Source organism: Chelonoidis abingdonii, chromosome 5 (genome assembly GCF_003597395.2).
Source record: "Chelonoidis abingdonii isolate Lonesome George chromosome 5, CheloAbing_2.0, whole genome shotgun sequence".
Lineage (NCBI taxonomy): Eukaryota > Metazoa > Chordata > Testudines > Testudinidae > Chelonoidis > Chelonoidis abingdonii.
The window spans coordinates 40,764,675-40,784,470 of record NC_133773.1 but is presented as its reverse complement, the minus strand read 5'-3'; the positions used below and the strand labels follow the sequence as shown (position 1 = coordinate 40,784,470).

At 39.2% G+C, this 19,796-nt stretch overlaps 1 protein-coding gene across 2 annotated transcripts in view; it reads right to left on the bottom strand.

Moving 5' to 3' along the window:
• Window positions 1-6,761: 6,761 nt before the first annotated feature.
• Window positions 6,762-19,796, bottom strand: part of METTL14 (methyltransferase 14, N6-adenosine-methyltransferase non-catalytic subunit) — a 37,250-nt gene continuing 24,215 nt past the window's right edge. The window contains exons 8-11 of one of the 2 annotated variants that reach the window (XM_075066252.1): window positions 18,822-18,914; window positions 17,186-17,302; window positions 13,652-13,862; window positions 6,762-10,206 (exon numbers count right to left, since the gene is read on the bottom strand). In XM_075066252.1, the coding sequence (XP_074922353.1) occupies window positions 9,893-10,206; window positions 13,652-13,862; window positions 17,186-17,302; window positions 18,822-18,914 (735 nt within the window). In that variant the 3' untranslated portion in view covers window positions 6,762-9,892. The remainder of the gene's footprint in view (window positions 10,207-13,651; window positions 13,863-17,185; window positions 17,303-18,821; window positions 18,915-19,796) is intronic. The other variant, XM_032762557.2, reaches the window with a different exon arrangement.

Below are 19,796 nucleotides of genomic sequence, written 5' to 3'. Positions count from 1 at the left end.
TGCTGTAGCTAAACTTGTCTGTGCCACAAGTTAGTGTTCATAAAAGCAGCATATGTAAATTATTTTAAACTTAGTCCCGGTCTATACAGTTATCTCAGGCAAAGTGGAAGAAGAAAGCAAAGCAGTGTTGAGCTGGGACAGACTGCTGGGGTGAACAAAACCCCACCCCTAAAAAGACTGTAGTTAATGGTCAGATCGGCAACCCAAGACAGCTGAAGTCAAAAATAAGATTTTAAGAGGCCTCTGCATACCCACTGTACGAAATAAGGACAGACAGCCCATTTAGTAAGGTCCCAGGTGATTGAAGTGGCATAAATCTGAATGCTAAGGAGCTCTTGTTTTTACCTCCTGATGTACCTGTCCATAGCTGGAAAAAAAAAAGTCTAGGATATAACATAGAACAGCCCTTGCCCACACAGTCCCTTACATATGTAAGAACAGCCATATTGGGTCAGACCAAAGGTCCTTCTAGCCCAGTATCCTGGCTTCGGAGAGGGGCCAGTGCCAGGTGCCCCAGAGAGAATGAACAGAACAGATAATCATCAAGTGATCCAACCCCTGTCGCTCATTCTCAGTTTCTGGTGAACAGAGGCTAGGGAGACCATCCCTGTCCATCCTGGCTAACAGCCATTCATGGCTGTATCCTCCATGAATGTACCTAGTTCTTTTTTGAACCCTGTTATAGTCTTGGCCTTTACAACATCCTCTGGCAAGGAGTTCCACTTGTTGACTGTGCATTGTGTGAAAAAATACTTCCTTTTTTTTAAAACCTGCTGCCTATTAATTTCATTTGGTGACCCCGAATTCTTGTGTTAGTAGGCGTAAACACTTCCTTATTTACTTTCTCCACACCAGTCATGATTTTATAGACCTCTATCATATCCCCCCTTAGTCATCTCTTTTCCAAGCTGAAAAGTCCCAGTCTTAACAATCTCTCCTCATACGGTAGTCATTCCATACCCCTTACCATGGAATGGCTGCCGTATGAGGAGAGATTAATAAGACTTGACCAGATGCACTAAATCTTAAAGAAACTGGGCTAAATGGATCTATTTAAAAAGTTTACATTAGGCTGTCCTGACATTCCCTTGGAACCTCATTATTCAAGGGAAGGGGGGAAGAATCCTTACCTTGCTCCAGAAGGGAACCAAAAATGCATCCAGCCCCTGGCAACGTAGGCCCAGAACTGGGGTTTTGGGCCATGGTAAGCTTTACAGTTGTTCACCAATTGATGGAACAGAGCCATATATGCTCATCATATATCCAGGTGAAATCTGTGGATACTGTTCTTTAATATAGCACTGAACAGGCACAAAAGCTACATCAACAGAAGTTTAAGGCTGCAAAGTTAAGTACTCAGAAGTTAGGCAGTGTCAGTATTAAGACTGCCTGTGGAACCTAAACTTGGCATTATGCATTAAGTGTGCATTATGACAGTCTATAATTACAGGATCACACTCTTCACCTGGCCCCCCAGGACTCCTGCCTCATTCCACTGCCCAGCACGAACAGTGTTCAATTAATGGATTATTATCCAGCGTTTCTTGAAATCCTCATCATTCACAGTGCGTGGCCCCAGGCTTTATGTATTACACACCATCCAAGCCCTGCACTGAATACAAAGTTATTGATTTCCTCATAGGCTGTTATATGGTATGTTAGTTCTTTATGAATCATTACTGAATTTATCTTCACCACACACACTCTTATGAGGTTAGGTACTTTGTGGTAAATAATACTTAAAAGTATTTTTAAGAAAAAGAAAAGTTGTAAAAATAGTGTTTTAAATTGTTGAAAGTTAAGTCATTAAAGCAAACTTTTCCTAAAACATCATCTTGGGTAACCCCCCCTTGTTAACAAAATACCAACTTAATACAAGGCTGCTATCACATTGACAGTAAAAAAAAAAAAAACATCTCAAACCACCAAAACAGAGGGCTCTTTCAACACCAAACTTGATTTTTTGTTTTTAAGTTTTGTTTTTGCCCAACTTTGAGTGTTGCTAATAAATTACAAATGCAAAAGTGGTTCTGAAAGATCATCATTTTGTTGCTTCTTTTTAAAGGCAACAAGACACTTGAAGGAAAAATTGCCATCAGGGCTACAAGTGAGCAAGTTTAACCACTAATGCATACAATTTTCATTGTTTGTATAAATGTACAGCTTTAACTGTACAAGCAGCAAAAAGGGGGGAACATTTTTTCCATCTTTGCCCATTCTGGGCATACAGCCAAAGAAGTGATAAATGCTGGTTTGTTCTAAAACATCCTACAGACATAACAGCTGCAGCTCTAAGTTTTGTTTTAGCTACAAATAAAGTGAGTTGTAAGCTCTTCGCTTTGTTCACATCTGGAAAGTTTAATATGTAATCAAGTAAGATCTGTAAATGCCAACTTTGAGATAAGGAATTTGCAAACCTTAAAATATAACCAAGTACTCCCCCTACCCCTTTTCCTTTATACAGTTATGGTTTTTCTTTATAAATATGATTTTAGGAACAAATATCCAATCCTAGGTAAAATTAATCCATAAAAAAAGAGGGATTATGTTCAGGTTATTGGGCCGATGAATTTTCATTGTTAGCTCAACTGTAAAAAGTATATCAAAGTTCAGAAGATGTTACAATAACCTATAACAACTTACTTGCCATTAACATTTGTTAAGTTGCATTCAATAATATTATTAAAAAAGCACAAGAGAACCATACAGACTAAATTAGTCCAAACAAAAAAGGCCATGTTGATAATTATACTTAAAATTACAGGAGTACTTGTGGTACCTTAGAGACTAACAAATTTATCTGAGCATAAGCTTTCGTGGGCAACAGCCCACTTCATCAGATGCTTAAAATTATGCTTACTAAAAACAGGAGGTGTGGAACCAGAAATTAATGAACGAAAATTTGTATGGCAGATATTAGACCTAATCGGTAGAAAAAAAATTAGGTGAGCTATTCCATCTGCCATTCGCTTTATCCTTAAATAAATAAAATAAATAAAAAGAGACTTGGGGAGGTTGGGGACAAACAGAGGCTACTGGAATGAGCTTCACCATCACGGATATCACCCCCACCATCTCCCTTCTTCATCCCTACCCTAAGGAATTCTCTGACAAGATCAGGACAGACATAGGGATCCAGATGATATGGCCATCCCTACCAGCTACCGCTGAGTCCCCAAACAACATCTGAAATGAAATGGGATCACTATAACAGCAGCAGTTGTTCCTGTCCATCTCAATTAATTTCTCTTTTCCCCAAAAAGACAATTATGATCTTTAATACTGTCTAAGAGACTGTCAGACAAGGGTTTATTTTTCCTGGTAACTCTCTCCAGCTAAAAGGGAAAAGGGACAAGAAAGGTTGTTGAAATGACAGCCTTACCTAACACTTTACATGTTCAATGCTTTAAACTGTTTTTCCTCCTCCTCTATCTGTAATAAAAAGTTAAAAGGGTTTGTAATGGTTGCTTTGCTGTAGTATTGGACAGGCTGAGGTCTCTGTATACGAAACTCTAGACCTTGTTTAATCCTGGACAGTGACGAAGTTATGTTAACACTTTTGACCTATTTATTTCATCTAAATTCATACAACAGGTGGTATTATCCCCATTTTACACATGAGATATGGAGGCACAGAGATTAGAGTCAAAATTGCCAGAAGCGTCAACTAATTTGGGTACTCGATCTGGGAAGCCCTGGGCCTGATTTTTCAGTGTACTTAGCATTTTATACGTCCAGAGTAAAGCTCACTGTCCATAGCGGGAGTTGGAGCGTTCACTACTGATACAAATCAGCCCTCAGGATTCGGTACCCAGAAAATAAGGAATTAACTGTGGTTGCCTGGGAACATTTTGGCTTAGGACACATGCCCAGCACCACCCAGGAACTCTGTGGTAGAAGCAGGGATAAAGCCCACTTCTTTGGGGCACCATTCAACTGCTTGAAGCACAAAACTACCTTTTCTCTTCCTAAGGGACCCCTGCCTCATTTTCCACTTTCCAACTTTCACAATTAATGAGGCAGGGGTCCTACAGATCCCTTATTTACTGCTCGACTCATTCATTCCCAGAGCACAGTCCATCCTTTTCACTGAATGAGGCAGGAGTCTGGTGGAAAAAACAGTATGTGACCATGTAATTAAAGACTGTCATAATGCATACACAGATGATGTCACACAGGGAACCTAACTTTGGCATTTCCTGACTTCTGAATGCTTGGCTTTACAAACCTAAATGTTTTTAGCATAGTATTTCTGAAATAGCTTCCTAAATTTAAAAATTTAAATGAAAAAAATGGCATCTTGTGCAGGCATCCTGAACACCCCACATGGGCCACCAGCAGGGTTAGGAACTTTAAATTTATACCAGTCCTCTGCCACCTGAATTAATGAAGTATCTTCTATGTGAACCTGCCATTAGAGTGGGATGGAAACATACTTTAACGGTGGGTTCCACACCTGTTTGCTAGACAGCAAAAGAAAGTTGAGACTAAGGAAAAATGGGTTCCTTTCCAGGTCCTGTAGGGGAGTGTGCTTTAGTGGTTACAGACCCTTCCGCCCTCTCCCTCTCCTTCTCCCTTTCTGCTCCTACCCACCTTACTCCCCAATTTTCCCGTGACTATCCCTCCTGGCTCCTACTCATCACCCCCATGCCTGACTCCTGCTCTGTTAACAATCCCTGCCACTCCTATTCACCCCCCCCCACAGTTCTCTCCCTTTTGTTACTATCCCCCTCTGCTCCTGTCACTTCCCTTTCCAGCACCTGTCCCTGAACTCCGCCTCCTGCCAGCTTCTACCCGTCTGTCTGTCCTCCACCCCTCGCCTTTCTACAGTCAAGTCAGGCCAACTCCTCCTCCTCACTAACCACACATGCAGTAGGGAAGGCATTGGGCACACAGGAAAAAAGTTTCCCTGTTCTCCCTCCAGCAGAACAATTGCAAAGGAAGTCCTATGCAGCCACTGCAGCCCTGGAATGGAGCATGTTGAACCACTCTATAAGGAAGGCACATTCGCAGTCCAGTTGGCATGTGGAAGCTGTGAGGGACTGGAGCATGCTTCAGAGAATTTACCTGTCAATCTCTAACAAGTCTCTATTGAACATACACAGATTTTTCAAAGGCCTATAACTTGGCCACACGCAAACATTTCTGTAATAGAAGGACAGACATCCCACCCCGACATATTTCAAGCCCTTGTTCCACAGAATGGAGTTGTGAGAGGTTCTCAACAAAGCAGATGGGAATTTTCAGCCTTAACAGTTTAAGCCTGGCAAAGTTATATGCAACTGCAAACAAGATCTTACAATAGAACACAAAATACCACATACCACCAAAAATAATCAGACTGATAAAAGCCCACTTATACTTCAGAGAGATCAGGTAACTTTCTCAACATTTTAAACAATCTTTAATAGGCTCTTCTATATCTTTTTGATTGTAACTAAAACTCCAGGTCCTTACTAAAATATCCTACCTGGCTAAAATTTAGTGCAGTTTCTCAGCATACATTTTTTTTTTTGAACAGTTGTTACTGTGTACAAAAATAGGTGGTGTCACTTAAGTGCTTTTATTTACTCTAATTATCCCTATGAGAATACATCATAATGGGTTAAAAAAGGATAAAGCTGACAAGCAGATGCTTGTACCATAACAAAATGAAGATTTTCAGGTGTTCTTGATATAATCATGAATGGACATTTCCTATCCCCTAGCCACAGTTTTCATAACACTGGAATTAATCCTTTGAAATTAAATGTCACTAAAGCCAATGGAAGAATCTTGATGAATTGGATCCCAATGAAGAAATTAATGTGGTTGCCAGTGGAAAAAACAAACAAACCAGATGTATTCACTGCACTTGGATCAAATGCCACTTAACCCTCTCAAGTATATTCAAAATTACCTTAAAGATAGGATCAGACTCCATTCCCTTGCAAGGACATGATTACAACAATGTCTGGAACTTAAGAACAAAAATGCTTCAAAACTTTAGAGAGATTTTTTGAAAGCTGGAAAGTAATAAACACATCCCAAAAGGTCAAGCCTGGCAAGCAGATGTTCCTAGTTTAAGGTAGTAGTACCCTGCACATAAAAGGTTCCAGATGCATAACATATTGGAATAAGTATTAGGGGCAGAGGATACAATCTCTTTTTAAATGTGCTATTGTCCATTTCACAAACTTAAATCTTATTTCAGTAGTTTTAGATTTTTAAGTTTTCACTTGACTGTGTACATGAGGTTCCTGTTATTCTTGTTTATAATGATATAACTATGGAGAGAGACAAGAACCCCATTGTCACAGAATACGCCTTTTAACTCCTACGTACGGGCTGAGAAAAAGCCAACCAATCCTAGTCCAAGTTCAGAGAGCTGGTATGTCTACAGAGTTCTCTGCACTGTGGCTGGTCCATGGAACTCTCACCACCCGCACTATGACTGGCCAAAGACCATTCTTCCTTTGGTGCCTTTACTTGACTTATATCAACATAAACTGAAGTTATAGTCACAAAATGATGACAAAGGCCTTTCTACAAATGCCTTCCACCCACCAGTACCTTCACATAAAGTACCAAAAAGACATATCCTAAGTTTCCACAAGTACTAGAACCTTTGGAAGATCTCTAGCAATCTCTGTAGAAATACATACATTGTGTTAGCAACCCTTGTAGGCCACATATTTAAGTTATACATAACCAGGCTGTGCTAATGGTATACTATTTCATGGAGAGACATTCTGAAAACATTTTCCCTTTTTTTTCCCCCCCAAACAATTTAACAGTACATATAACATTTCAGCAAATTTATTACAAGTGACAGCATATGTGAGCAAAAGACTCAAGATGGCTAGATTTACAGAAAACAATTTGCAGTCAACTGATGTTTCAAAATTCTTTTGATGCAGCACGTTTAGCTGTCGCAGGCAGCTAGCCCATGTAATTGTCAAATCCTTCACTTACTGCACAAAGAGAACTTTGAAGATCATACTTTACAAGTAACTTCCTGAACAAACATGACAAGAACTAAGCAGCTATACTAAAACAGGCTGCAGAAATAAGAAAGGTGGCATTAAGCATTTGACAACATTTGAAATTGAGAACTTTGTTTGGTTCTGTCTTCAAGAATGGGAAGTGCTCAAAATTAGCTAAATATGTTAGATAAAAGACTCCCCTGATAGCCAATTATGGATGAGTGCAATTATCACCCCTCTCCTGTGAAAATGCTCCTATCAAGAGGCAAAGCTTCTCCTCTCAGAATACAAGTGTAACTGTGACCCAGGCCAGGAGTGATCAGAAGTTACCAAATGGTGGCATTTTTATAGCCTATCTGGAAAGAGTATATCCTCACTTCAGTTTCTTATGAACGGAGGTCACCTCCACAAAGCTCTAATAAGCTGCATATGTTGTGAGTCAAAGACAGACCAAATATGGATAATGTACTACCTTGTCACATGGAGACAGTCAGTGCTGACACAACAGGGCACCAGCCCTAGTGTACCTCTGAAGTACAGAAAAGTGCCCAGGATGACATTCAAGAATCCATATTTCCTGAGAGTCATCATCATCAGTTAACAAGGAGCAAGTTGTTTGTCAATGTGTAATGGGACTTTCATTGGCATCAATGGGAGCAGTGTGCATCCAAAGGCAGCTAAAACCTTAAGAGCGATTGACATTTATTGCTTTCCCATCTTAAGCAGTTTTCCCAACTCCGCCATGCTGAACTAAAGCAAGACATCTCAGTTCTCCTTGTTATTTTTCGGTTAGAGTGCACTATCGAGGATTCAATGCTCCTTTCATATTTGATGCCAGAATACCTGTTCTTCAACTGTAAAGAAGAAGTGCGTGAGGAATAAGAATCAGAGGAAGAAAGCACTGGGTTAACATCACTTTCCTCCTCACCTTTACAGAAGTTGTTTTCAGTGGCATGGGGGTGCCATCTGTAATGCTGAGCATGTACAATATTCACTACTAAAACAACACAGGATGAGCACAATATAAAATTGGGAAAAATAAGAACCATTCCAAGGTTGTGGCACACAACCATTAAGCAGTCTGGGCTTCTTCCAGATGCAATCCGCTACAAGCATCACTGATGCTCAAATGAGCTATTGATAACCTAGAAAATCAAGGATTCAAGGACCCCAACTCAAACAACTTCTACTTCGAGTAACTCCTCAGCTTTGCAGATGTGACACAGGTAGAAGTACAATGTATATAATGGAGAGATTTATTCACCCATCACCAATTGTCTTTTAGGGTTACTAAAATCAGAGTCTAGTAAACTGTCCAAATTACAGAGTGGGGGGGTGGGGGTGATAGAGAGAGAGAGAGAGAGAGAGAGAGAGAGAGAGAGTGTGTGTGAGTGTGTGTAAAAAAAATATATTAAGCAAAACAATGATGAAGATTGCATCCATTATGACAATAGGAACCTCTGTTCCTTTACAAACAAAGGGAAGCTGAATTGTCTAAGCAGAAAACCAACAAATTAAACTTTAAAGGCAAGTTGAAGAATGAATAAAACCTGCATTTAAATAAAACCAAATAATTCTAGAAAATATTAGGAAAGATGTTTATCAAAAACAATACTGAAAGAAATTTCATTATTCGCCACTTTACAGGGCATTCATTTAAAAGTTCAGTCGATAAGCAGTACAAGAGTCCTAGGGCCAAATTCTAGTCCCAATGAAATCCATAGCAAAATCCCCTGGACTTCAGTGGGGCCAGGATTTGTTCATATGCATCAAATACTGTACAAATGATTTACAGAGCTGGCTTTTCTAAAACCAAATTTCACACAGTTACAACAAAGGTGAATCACTTTCTCTTTTGAAGCTGTATTCTGAAGCTGATTTTCTGTAAGACATTCTCATCCCCACATCACTTACGATTCAAAGCTTAAACACAATTTTTCAGTCACTGAGCATTGTTTGTGCAGGTGGAGTTTATCCAGATTTCTCTGGAAGTACTTTTCCTCTTTATGGCTTTCTCCCTTTCCGCAAATATTACCTCCATTGGGGCTGTTTCATTATTCATACTGCATTTATTTTGTAATAAAACTTGGCTTTCCCTAGTCATGAATAAGACAGTTAACAGGCAATGGGCAAGATTCTCTAGTTTAAAACAATGCATGTCTACGTAAACAAAAATTCTAGATCAAATATGGATGATTGCCACTTTTTGCTTTCCATGAAGCATTACAAGTGACAACATAAAATTGTTTCTGGTTTTTTCAGTCCAAACATCAAGATAAAAATGTTTTAAATATATTTGACAAGTCAAAAATAAAACTACTACAAAACTGCTCCCAGGAATGACTGGGGAAATTTAAAACAAATAGAAAAAAAATAGAGCTCTATTTATTCAATATTACTCCTCTGTTTAGTTATGAATATAGGGGAGGAAGAAATAAATGCTATTATAGACGTGCCATTTTTCCTTCCATAAACACAATGCAAGTCTGTATCATCATCATGATACCTCCACAAAAGGGAAGGGAAGGATTTGTTCAGCATTTATAGGGAAGCGTTAAAGGAAAAAGCTGAAAGATTTTTTATTCTTTTCTAAGTTGGAAAAGATCAGAGCAAGTAACTCCTCTTCAAATCCTATTCACAGCTTGGGGAACTAACCCCTTCTGATGTTCCCAGTCTGCTCGACCTCCTTCCTGGTGCATGAAAGCTGCCAGGAGGCTTTTTAGCTCATTGTCATCAGGCGCTGGATCCCACCTGACAAGTAAGGTGATGTGCCAGATGTGGGCAGGTAAAGTATCCGGAACTGCTTGCAGAAAGCACAATCAATTAAAAAAGTCCCCGGAATGACTCATCTCGGTGCAAAAAGGACTAAAAAAAGATATGAAGAGGAGACATAGGACCAGAGGAAGAAATAGATGACTGAAATGTCATCAGCGTGGTGGAAAGCCTCCCCTGTGGGTACCTCCGCGGCCCCCTCTGAATCCACCCCTTTCGCCCCGGAAATTAGTTCTATTCCTCTCTCTCCCTCTCTCTCCCCGGCCAGCTGAAGTCCCGCCTCTTCCTCCTCCCCTAGGAGCTCCACCTCCTCGGTCCGACTTGGATTTTGGAGGAGGTGACTTAGGTCGAAGTCGCTCAATCTCTTCTGTACAACCAGTCAGATGGGAATTTGGAGCAGTGAAGTAGGAGGCATAGGTTTCTGCATTAAAGTTACTGTTTGTGAGGGTGGGTCCCACAGTCAGCCAGCCTAAAGAAAAAATAGAAGATAAAAAGTTAGCAAGAGCAGCAAACTGAATTTTATGCTTTAAGGACAAACTCATTTTTTCTTAACATCTTCATGTGGATGTTGGCTAAAGCTATGAGCTGATAGCAGTGTTTTCTGAAAAACAGTTTTGTTAGGTCTATACAAAGCAGCCAACAACGAACCCTTCTAAAAAAAGAAGTCTGCATGGGAAAGTTGCCAACTTGTGGAAATGTGAGCATTTCAGTTTGAAATTTACACTGGGTTGAGTGACAAGGCAGGTGAGGTAATATCTTTTATTAGACCAAGCTCTACTAGTGAGAGAGACAAGCTTTTGAGACCCAGAGAGCGCTTCTCTTTCATCAACAGAAATTTGATCCAATAAAAGATATTACCTCACCCACGTTGTCTCTCTCCTATCCTGGGACAAATACAGCTACAGCAATACTGCAAACAACTTGGTTGAACGGGCATGTATGTGAATGCATAGTTATTAAGTTGAGAAATTTATGTAAGAATGAAAATACCACTCAGGGAAAATGAAGTTACCAGAAAGACATTCAGGTTTAAGTGCGTGCTGTACGTCATGACACTATGTAAGTGGTCCAGTACTTTACCCACTGAAGAGAATTCCTGGAAATTGAACTTTCAGTTATATATCACTTACTAATGAGAGAGACAGCGTTTAGTGGACTGAGTGCTAGCAACAAGTAACAAATTAAAATCCAGGCTCTAATACTAACTTCCTGACCTTTGCCAGGGTCAACTAAAACTTGCATCACTCCCCCCAGGCTTCCAACTTTGAAATAGGGAATAAAAATACTGGGTTAGGTTTACATCCATCAGTGTTGTGAGGATTTGTTAGTAGTTTGCAAAGCATTCTGAAGATGAAAAATGCTACTTAAGTGCTAATCATCACTTGTGAGCAAAAGTGTGCTCTACCAACTTTTGCCATTGCCTGAACTAACAAAAGAGAGGGGCAACTGTTATTTTACTGAGCTTGCCATGTTGTAATTAAGCATACAATACAGTTCCAAAGAACATGAGGGCCTGTCACTAGCTTAAAATACAGAAGCAGCCCAGTAGGTGAATATAACATGAGATTAACAAAGTTATGTGAATTTCTGCAGTACAGTCAAAAGAAGCCTCAAGGGTGAAATGTTCTCTCTCCCTCAAAGACATGTAACAAATGAAATTAAGATTGAGAACACCATCTAGAGAACAGTGGAAGGTTGACTAGATATAACAGAAGCTGGTTAGTTATATATGTAACATGTTACTGAAGAAGCCAGACTACACTTTTGGAGTGTAATGTTTGCAGTTATAGTATCATTCTCCTTCCCATCCCAAATGGACTAATTTTGTTTTTATAATATAAGCAAGCCTTATAAAGCTCCCTTAGAGCTCTTACAAATCGCAATGCATAATATGTCTGCGTAGCGTAATGCACTTCCCTAGTTTAGTCAAAATTAGTTACTCCCATTTACTGCAACATATTGTTTTAATAAGAAAGCTACTTAAAAAGACCATAGCCATTGAGATTGCAGCTTTGGAAGTTCCCTCACAAATATGCATTTTCTTTTTAATAAATGTGTTACTACCCTGAACATGTTTAATATTCAAAGCTCAGACTAATGGGATACACAATCTTAGCAGTCATTAACCAGGGGATGACATTCAGTGAGAGTAACAGCTGGAGTCAACTGATTTTAACTATCTTAAGAACGATTTTTTAAAACCAGATAAAGTTAGATTGCCAAAATCCACTTTGTATTAGGCCCTATAAGGTAAAAATAGCATCTACTTGTATTGCAAAGCTTGGTAACAAGTGTGCATGAGAATGAACTCTATTCTAAGTCAATATGTTTTTCCCAGTGAAACTGCATTTCATACAGGAAAGCGATGAACGGAAGAGCCCATGACAGAAAAAATGTGCAACACTTTAGACTGAAAGTAACCTCAGAAGGTCTGATGCATGCACTGGTAATTTCTAGACTAGGCACACAGTGGATGTTGTCGTTTTAGTCTTGGAGTCAGTAAAGGGACATGTCAAATTGCTGGCAATGCCATTCAAGCTCACATGGCTATTCAAGGTAAAATAGTCTTCAGGAAAGAAGCCACACATAGATCATGATTCTGACAAGGTGTAAAAGGCCATCATAGCTGTCAAAGTATTTTATCTGACATTAGCTCAGCAATAATGAGGAAGAAAATTTAGAGCTGACAAGGACGTCTGATGTATGATAAAAGAAAGGCATTTCTCTGCCTCTAAAAGCAATGGCTGCCACAGACTTTCCAGATTCGGCTGCTTTTTAGTGATTGCTTGGTTGGTGATGTGGGAGGACATCTGTTCTTAATTTACTTGAAATCTATCACCTGATCTGGGACACATCTGTCTAAAAAGCTCTTTAGGATATTCACACAGATTAGAATTTATAACCATCAGTGTTATTTTCTGCCCTGCACATGATAAAGACATTCACTTTCCAAAGCTGCTATGGAGTCTGCTCTATTTTTTTCTGAAATGAAGTCAGACAGAGGAACGACATATCCAAATGGCTTTAAAACGGTATAATGTTTTGGTTTTCCAACTGAGAGCTTGAACAGTTTAAGCATAGACACATTATACTAAACAGTTAGTATAAAAATGGCTTGTAAACCTGGAGTTATGGCATTTTGTTCGTTTTTAAAAGTAGACAAATCTGTACATTTATAAAAAAGACAACTTACTAGTAAGCAGTGCTAAGCTGGATTCTTGGTCTGTCACTGTACCCCTCACTGGTAGCCACATGAGCAGCAGAAGTTATAACCCTAGAAACAGAATAACCTCCATACGCCACTCCAGCAAGGGAGGGGAAGGTACATCCCTTTGTTTGTGTGTATACTGTTCCATCTATAGATACACACCCTAATCTGCTTGCAAGTGCCTCTCCTATTCTGATCAGTAATGGCGAGGGAGGGGAGGGAGGCACAATAGCCCATGACTAATACTAGGGCACAATTCCTATGCTTCTTCACTGCTGGGAGAGTTCCCCAAACATGGCAAGTGGTGGAATTATTCCTCCACCCCCACTCCACAATCACCAGAGTGGAAGTCTTGTTTGCAAGGTGGAAGTCTTCTGCCCAATAGATCCTATGCCCTCTGCTGGTGATTCCAACATGGAGCTCATGTTGGAATCACCACCAAGAAACTTACTGTTGGCCATGTGGCTTCTTTCAGTCAGATAAGGATTACTGAAATCCCTTTTATCGGACTCTTTAAGGTTAACATGAAGTCTGTGACTACTACAGACCTTGGCAATATAAATGTACATTAGACTAAATTCTATTTTGTGTCAATGTTTTTCTCTCCGAACTCATGACATTTCATCTTATATGGACGTTATGAAGGGAAGGGACAATTAGATTAAGTGAACTTCAACCTATTTCATAAAATAAATAGAACATATACCTGGTCGGATTGTACTATCCCTTCCGAAAAGATGAAGGCGTCTTCTTCCAAGGCAGAAGTGTTCAATGATGTGAAAAATCTCTACAGGTTTTTCTATGTTGCCAATCTCAGGCTCTTCTGTGATAATTAAGTCAATATCGACATTAGCATGGATGAAGTCACCATCTGTACTGCGGCGGACAGTTCCTTTAATACCCATAAGGCAGTGTTCCTAGAAAGAACAAAAAAATTACGGAAGGTGTGTCATCCTGAAAGATTCTAAAGCCCATTAACAAACTACATATGTACAATGCAATCATCTCTGGATTTTGAGAACTGACTAGTGCACAGCACAATAAAGTGTAGAAAATGTTCTAGCAAAAGCCACATGCCAAACTCCTATCTTTATGATAATTATATAGGACTGACCCAATATGAACTGTTTTTAAGGTCTTATCCAAAAGAATGGAACAAACAGCAAAGGTACTAAAAACCCTTCTAAAACAATGAGAAAAGAGATCCTAATTTGAAGAGTTTCTGATTGTGGTCCATTTCTGAAAGTCATACAGTGCTGCAAATCAAATTATTCAGGGTCTGAAACAGAATTTATTATGGATTCTAAAACTGTTTCAGATTACTACTAAAGGGGCAGAATCATGAAGAGGTCTAAGGTCGAAAAGAGTCCTTAACAGATTATTTTCTGAATCCATTAGAGTGCAAGCTGGTGCTACAAGCAGTACGCAGTCAGACAGCTCAATATTTTCTCTCATTCATTTTATTATGCACTGACACAAACATTAAATTAAATCATGATGTTAAGGTAACTTGTGAAAAGAAGTTTCCAAAATTTTGCTCCTTTATGGCCATGAAAGAATCCATCAATTGAAATAAAGAGAGTGACAGCCAGTCCTTTACAAATTTCTTTTCACAGTATGCCTTTTACAAAGCTGGTCTCCATCCACCAATTCCTTCCTGATAGCCACCACAGTATAACAAACAATAAAACCAGTGTAAAGCGATCAGTGCAGTTTGACTCAAAGAACAGTATGCTTGAATTAAATGAAACAAACACTATGTTTCTTTTCCTTCTATAATGTAATAGGAAGTGACCAACAGAGGATCTACAAATGGGGAACCTCCTTATTGGATATGAGAGGAAATGAGGGCTGTGAATATTAAATATCAGAGTTCTGTTTCTATGAGTACTACATTCCAATGAGCAATTTTCCTCAGATCATAAAACACTGATTTACTAAGCATCACCAGATGGTTCTCAAAAATTGCAGACAGTGTATAATCATTTCCAGATTTTTGGCAGAATGGCTAGGGGGTTAGAGAGCAACCGCGAAAAAATAAAGAAAAAAGTGATCTATCCAACATACTGAGCTTACTGACTGACAGCACGCAAATTTTAGGTTTCACCATTTCACAGAAAAATATTCAAGTAGAATAGGATGGAGCACAGAAAATCCCTAGGCAAATCACCCATCATGCCAAGACTAATAAACCTGGTGGTTACCAGCCTATCAGTAAAAAACAATCTTTCTAACACAGGGAATACGGTTTATAAATGCCTCAGGTTTACATTATATTTAAGTGATACAACCTCCATTGAGAGACTAACTTCGTAAGTTTTGACACTTAAAACTGTATAGAAATATTATCAGTGAATATTCCCTTCACATTTGATAGCATATGAACTTGGCCATCTGACAGATCAGAATAAAAATTTCTAATTTCCCACATTTTCTTGTTACACTACCAATTCTGACACCAACTTGATACCAAATTCTTGTATACACAACATTACACAGGCAAATTCTCAGTTACCAGCATCAACAATCTAACTACATGACAAAACTACATGAACCTTATGTCCGAACTCCAATGTACATAAAGCCCTTAGTTTTATTCATGAAAAAGTTTTAAAACATCTGGCCTTTAACAATCATACACAATAAATAATACACACCCACACCAATGCATATTTACATTAGAAAAGCATATAAAGGACTGGTCCAAATCCCATTTAAGTCAAAGAAATAGAAGCTGGATCACAGCTAAAATAGTAACAATCATTGAGATTCTGCTTAATGGTCTAAGCATATCAATTTGGTGATCAGGTCAGTGAAATTTTAAACTGTTATAAGCCAGGAATTGAGACACAGCTCCCTATAAGAACTAAAACAAATCTGTTCCGATTACTGTGTTAAATGAAATATCCTAAAACAGTCCCTAAAGACTGTGGCCTATTTATGATTACCACTACAACTCTTACATAATATGTTGTTAAACTTTCCAGCCTACAACCTACTCTTACTACACTACTCATTCAAATATGCATCAAGTATATATTTAATTTGAACCAAAGTTTATGATGCATGCATACGCAGTGAAAAGCCTCTTCCTTTTAGGACACTGGGAGATAGCTGTTATACAGTTGTAGTCCTTAAGGTAATGTTCTTTAAAAAAAGTAAAAGAGCATGCCTATGTATGTTTTTCAACAGCATTTTTACTGTCAAAGTTAGATTAGGAATGTACCATTACAGTGCCCATGTCAATTTATAATGTTAATAAACATTTTTAAATAAATAAATACTCAAGTTCTATAGTCAAACTAAGTAATTTAATCAAAAGCCGCTCTTCCCAAAAAACCTGTTGCCATTCTGATTTGGAAGGAAGTTTGTTTCTAAGCAACTGGTGTGCTCCAGAATTAAATAAATCAGTTTCTATACAGGACTAATCTAAATCCCAGCCCAATTGCCATCTGTCATTTGAGCAAGTAACGAGGGGAAACATTGGTGAAGCCAGCATTTGCTCATGCAACATGTATCATTTACATTTCAATAGTGGTTTTTAAAATCTGACAACCTAGCAGTCAAAAACAATCAACTTTACCAACAGGTAGCCACAATGAAAACAATACCAAATTGTATCCAGCTTTCATCATCTCCCTGCAGGCTGATAGAATGGGAAAGCACCTCTATGAATCCTCTTTCCTGTCTATCTGTATTTCAATAAGATTTGAATAAATAAGAACATTCAGAAGATCATAAAAGAACTTTATAAAAGCAACATTAGATGTGGATGATGACTGTATATTTAATCAAATCGAGTAAAGAAAGAATCTAGAATTAGTGAAAAATTACCCATTCTGTGAAAACCAATCTATGCAAGAAAGCAAAAGAAAACTGAAATCCTAGCACCTATTCTTCCGAAACCACAGAGGCCACCAATTGCAACGGAGCATCTGGTGTTTGTTTAGATCAGTGGGTCTCAAACTTTTTTTTTTCTTTTTTTTTTTAAACTGGTGACCCCTTTCACACAGAACGCCTCGAGTGTGACCCCCCTAATACATTAAACACACTTTTAAACATAATTAACACCAATATAAATGCTGGAGGCAAGCGGGGTTTGGGGTGGAGGTTGACAGCTCACAACCTCCCCCCCATGTAACAACCTCATGACCCCCTGAGGGGACCCAACCCCCTAGTTTGAGAACCCCTGGTTTAGATCAATTGAGGAGGGGAGAGAAAAATTCAGCCAGAACTGTACCTTTGTTCTTTGAAAAACTGCTTTAGGGTCCAGAGTCTTGGTCTTTCCAGGATTGTTTTTATTGGTTTTAATCCAACAAATATCTTCACATCGTCTGTAACCCCACTTGCGTAGACACTAAAATATTTCAAACAAGAACAGTCACAAAGATAAAAGATGCTTGTATTACATCAAATACCGGAACAATGTATTTAAGAATTAAGAATTACTTTGTAAGATATAATAGGTTTGTCTTCTGTGCTTGTTTGAAGGAGGGGTCAATCATCAATATATGAAACCTTTATCTCCACACTTTTATTTTAACCATGTTCTGAAATCAAGTTTCCAAGCATAGTTTGCATTCACACTATCTGGCTGTGTCTACATCACCCGTTTCTGGAAGTCTCACATCATCTCATTCTGTTTCGTGCAGCTCCTCTGGAGTACTAGTGTAGCTGGATACTGGCCCTTTTTACCTCTGTGACAATGATTTTGCTCAGAGCAGGTCTAAACAATACAGTGATGAAAATATGGGCAGCTGCTTTAGTCCCATCTGCAGCAATGCTCCCATTGTTGCTACCACTGGTATGGCTGCATTGGTAGTTCAACACTGGGAGACTGCACAAAAACAAATGTGAACAGGCACTGTGACAAAGTTCCTCCTCTACCTTGGTGGGTCCTGCACTTATTGGTGGATTTGCTCACCTCAGTGATCTTCCCCTCTTGTGGAACCCACAGTCTGGGTCAGCTTCTCCTTTGTCTGATCAGGAGTTGGGAGGTTTGGGGGGAACCCAGGCCCGCCCTCTACTCCGGGTTCCAGCCCAGGGCCCTGTGGATCGCAGCTGTCTATAGTGCCTCCTGTAACAGCTGCATGACAGCTACAACTCCCTGGGCTACTTCCCCATGGCCTCCTCCAAACACCTTCTTTATCCTCACCACAGGACCTTCCTCCTGGTGTCTGATAATGCTTGTCCTCCTCAATCCTCCAGCAGTACAGTCTCTCACTCTCAGCTCCTTGCCTTCTTGCTCCCAGCTCCTCACACACGCTCCTTCTCCTCTGGCTCCTCCCTGCCTGACTGGAGTGAGCTCCTTTTTAAACCCAGGTGCCCTGATTAGCCTGCCTTGATTGGCTGAAGGTGTTCTAATTAAAGTAGCTATCTCTACTGCCTTCTAGAAAGATCTTAATTGGCTCCAGGTGCTTTGATTAACCTGGAGCAACTGCCATTTGGTTATCAGGGTACTAGGGATTTGTTTAGCCAGGGACTAACATACCTGTTTCTCAGTACTTTACTGTAACCATCTGGCCTTGCCCCATCACAGCACACAATGTTTACAAGTGTTATAATAGCTCTCTTTAAAAACTGTTACAAACCTGGTTTCGAGGGAGGAATTAGATCTGACAAAGTGGGTATTCACCCACGAAAGCTCATGCTCCAAAACGTCTGTTAGTCTGTAAGGTGCCATAGGATTCTTTGCTGCTTTTAGTGTCTAAAGGATTAATGCTGGATTAATTTCCCCTCTGTATTGCTCACAGTAACAAAAAGCCCTTCAGCATTAAAAACTTAGGAGTCTATGCACAGAAAAGAGACCATCATAGCCTTTTTCAGTAAATGTTTATTTTGTCTCAGCCTAGGTTTAGTTTAAAATATGTTCTTACCACTCTGCCAAGATCCAGACCCTCCCCTGAGCCACACCACAGAAAGACAAAAGACCGTGAGGCTGCAATCTCTTCAATTTCCAGTTTCATAATCTACAAAAACAGAAGGGAACAATGTTAAAGGCTTTCTGAATTAAGCATACATTTGTTGTTCCAGATATAATCTGTGACCATACCATATATATCTTAAACAGAATCTTAACATTGACACGGCAACCTTAAGAATACATATTTCTGGTGTTTATCTAGACCCTCATTCTCTTCACTGGTGCAACTTAAAATCCATTCTCCAGCAAATGTATTTGAAATTATTTTACCAGTACCCAGTCAGTGCCATCCCAGTCCTGCATACTCTTCACACTAACCTGGGCCTTATATGGCATTTTAGAACAACGGTCCCCAGTTTAAACCCAGAAATACTCTGCTTCACTTCTCTAAAACTGGTCACAAGACCTAGCCAATACATAGTCATTTATATAAGAGGCATTCCTTTCATTTCCAGGTTTAAATAAAAAAAATAAAATAAAGGTGTCAAGATTGAGACTCAAAAACAAGAGTAACATTTAGAGTGAAACAACTTCGGACGTAATGACTATCAGATGCATGCAGGTTGAAGGGATTTATCTGTAACTTGCTAATACATCAAACTAAGTCTCATTTACTGCAATGGCAAAAAATAATAAATGCAACAGGAACTACTGACTACAGCAAGATAAAATAGTGAAACTTGTAACAAGTTGCTCTCCTTGTACACTATGTTTTTTCCTCCAGATTATTTGATGTGTTATGTTTCCCAACTGCTTCAACTTTTTTCTTGCTGAATCCTAATATGGAAGTCTATCACCATGGGCATGGAATGACTTTCACACCCATTTGCTTATCTGTTATTTTTGCCTTTCACGTGTGCCCACTGAACATCTCCACGTGCAGACTGGTCTGTGGCTCTATGTCTGAACAGAAGCCATAGCTATGCTG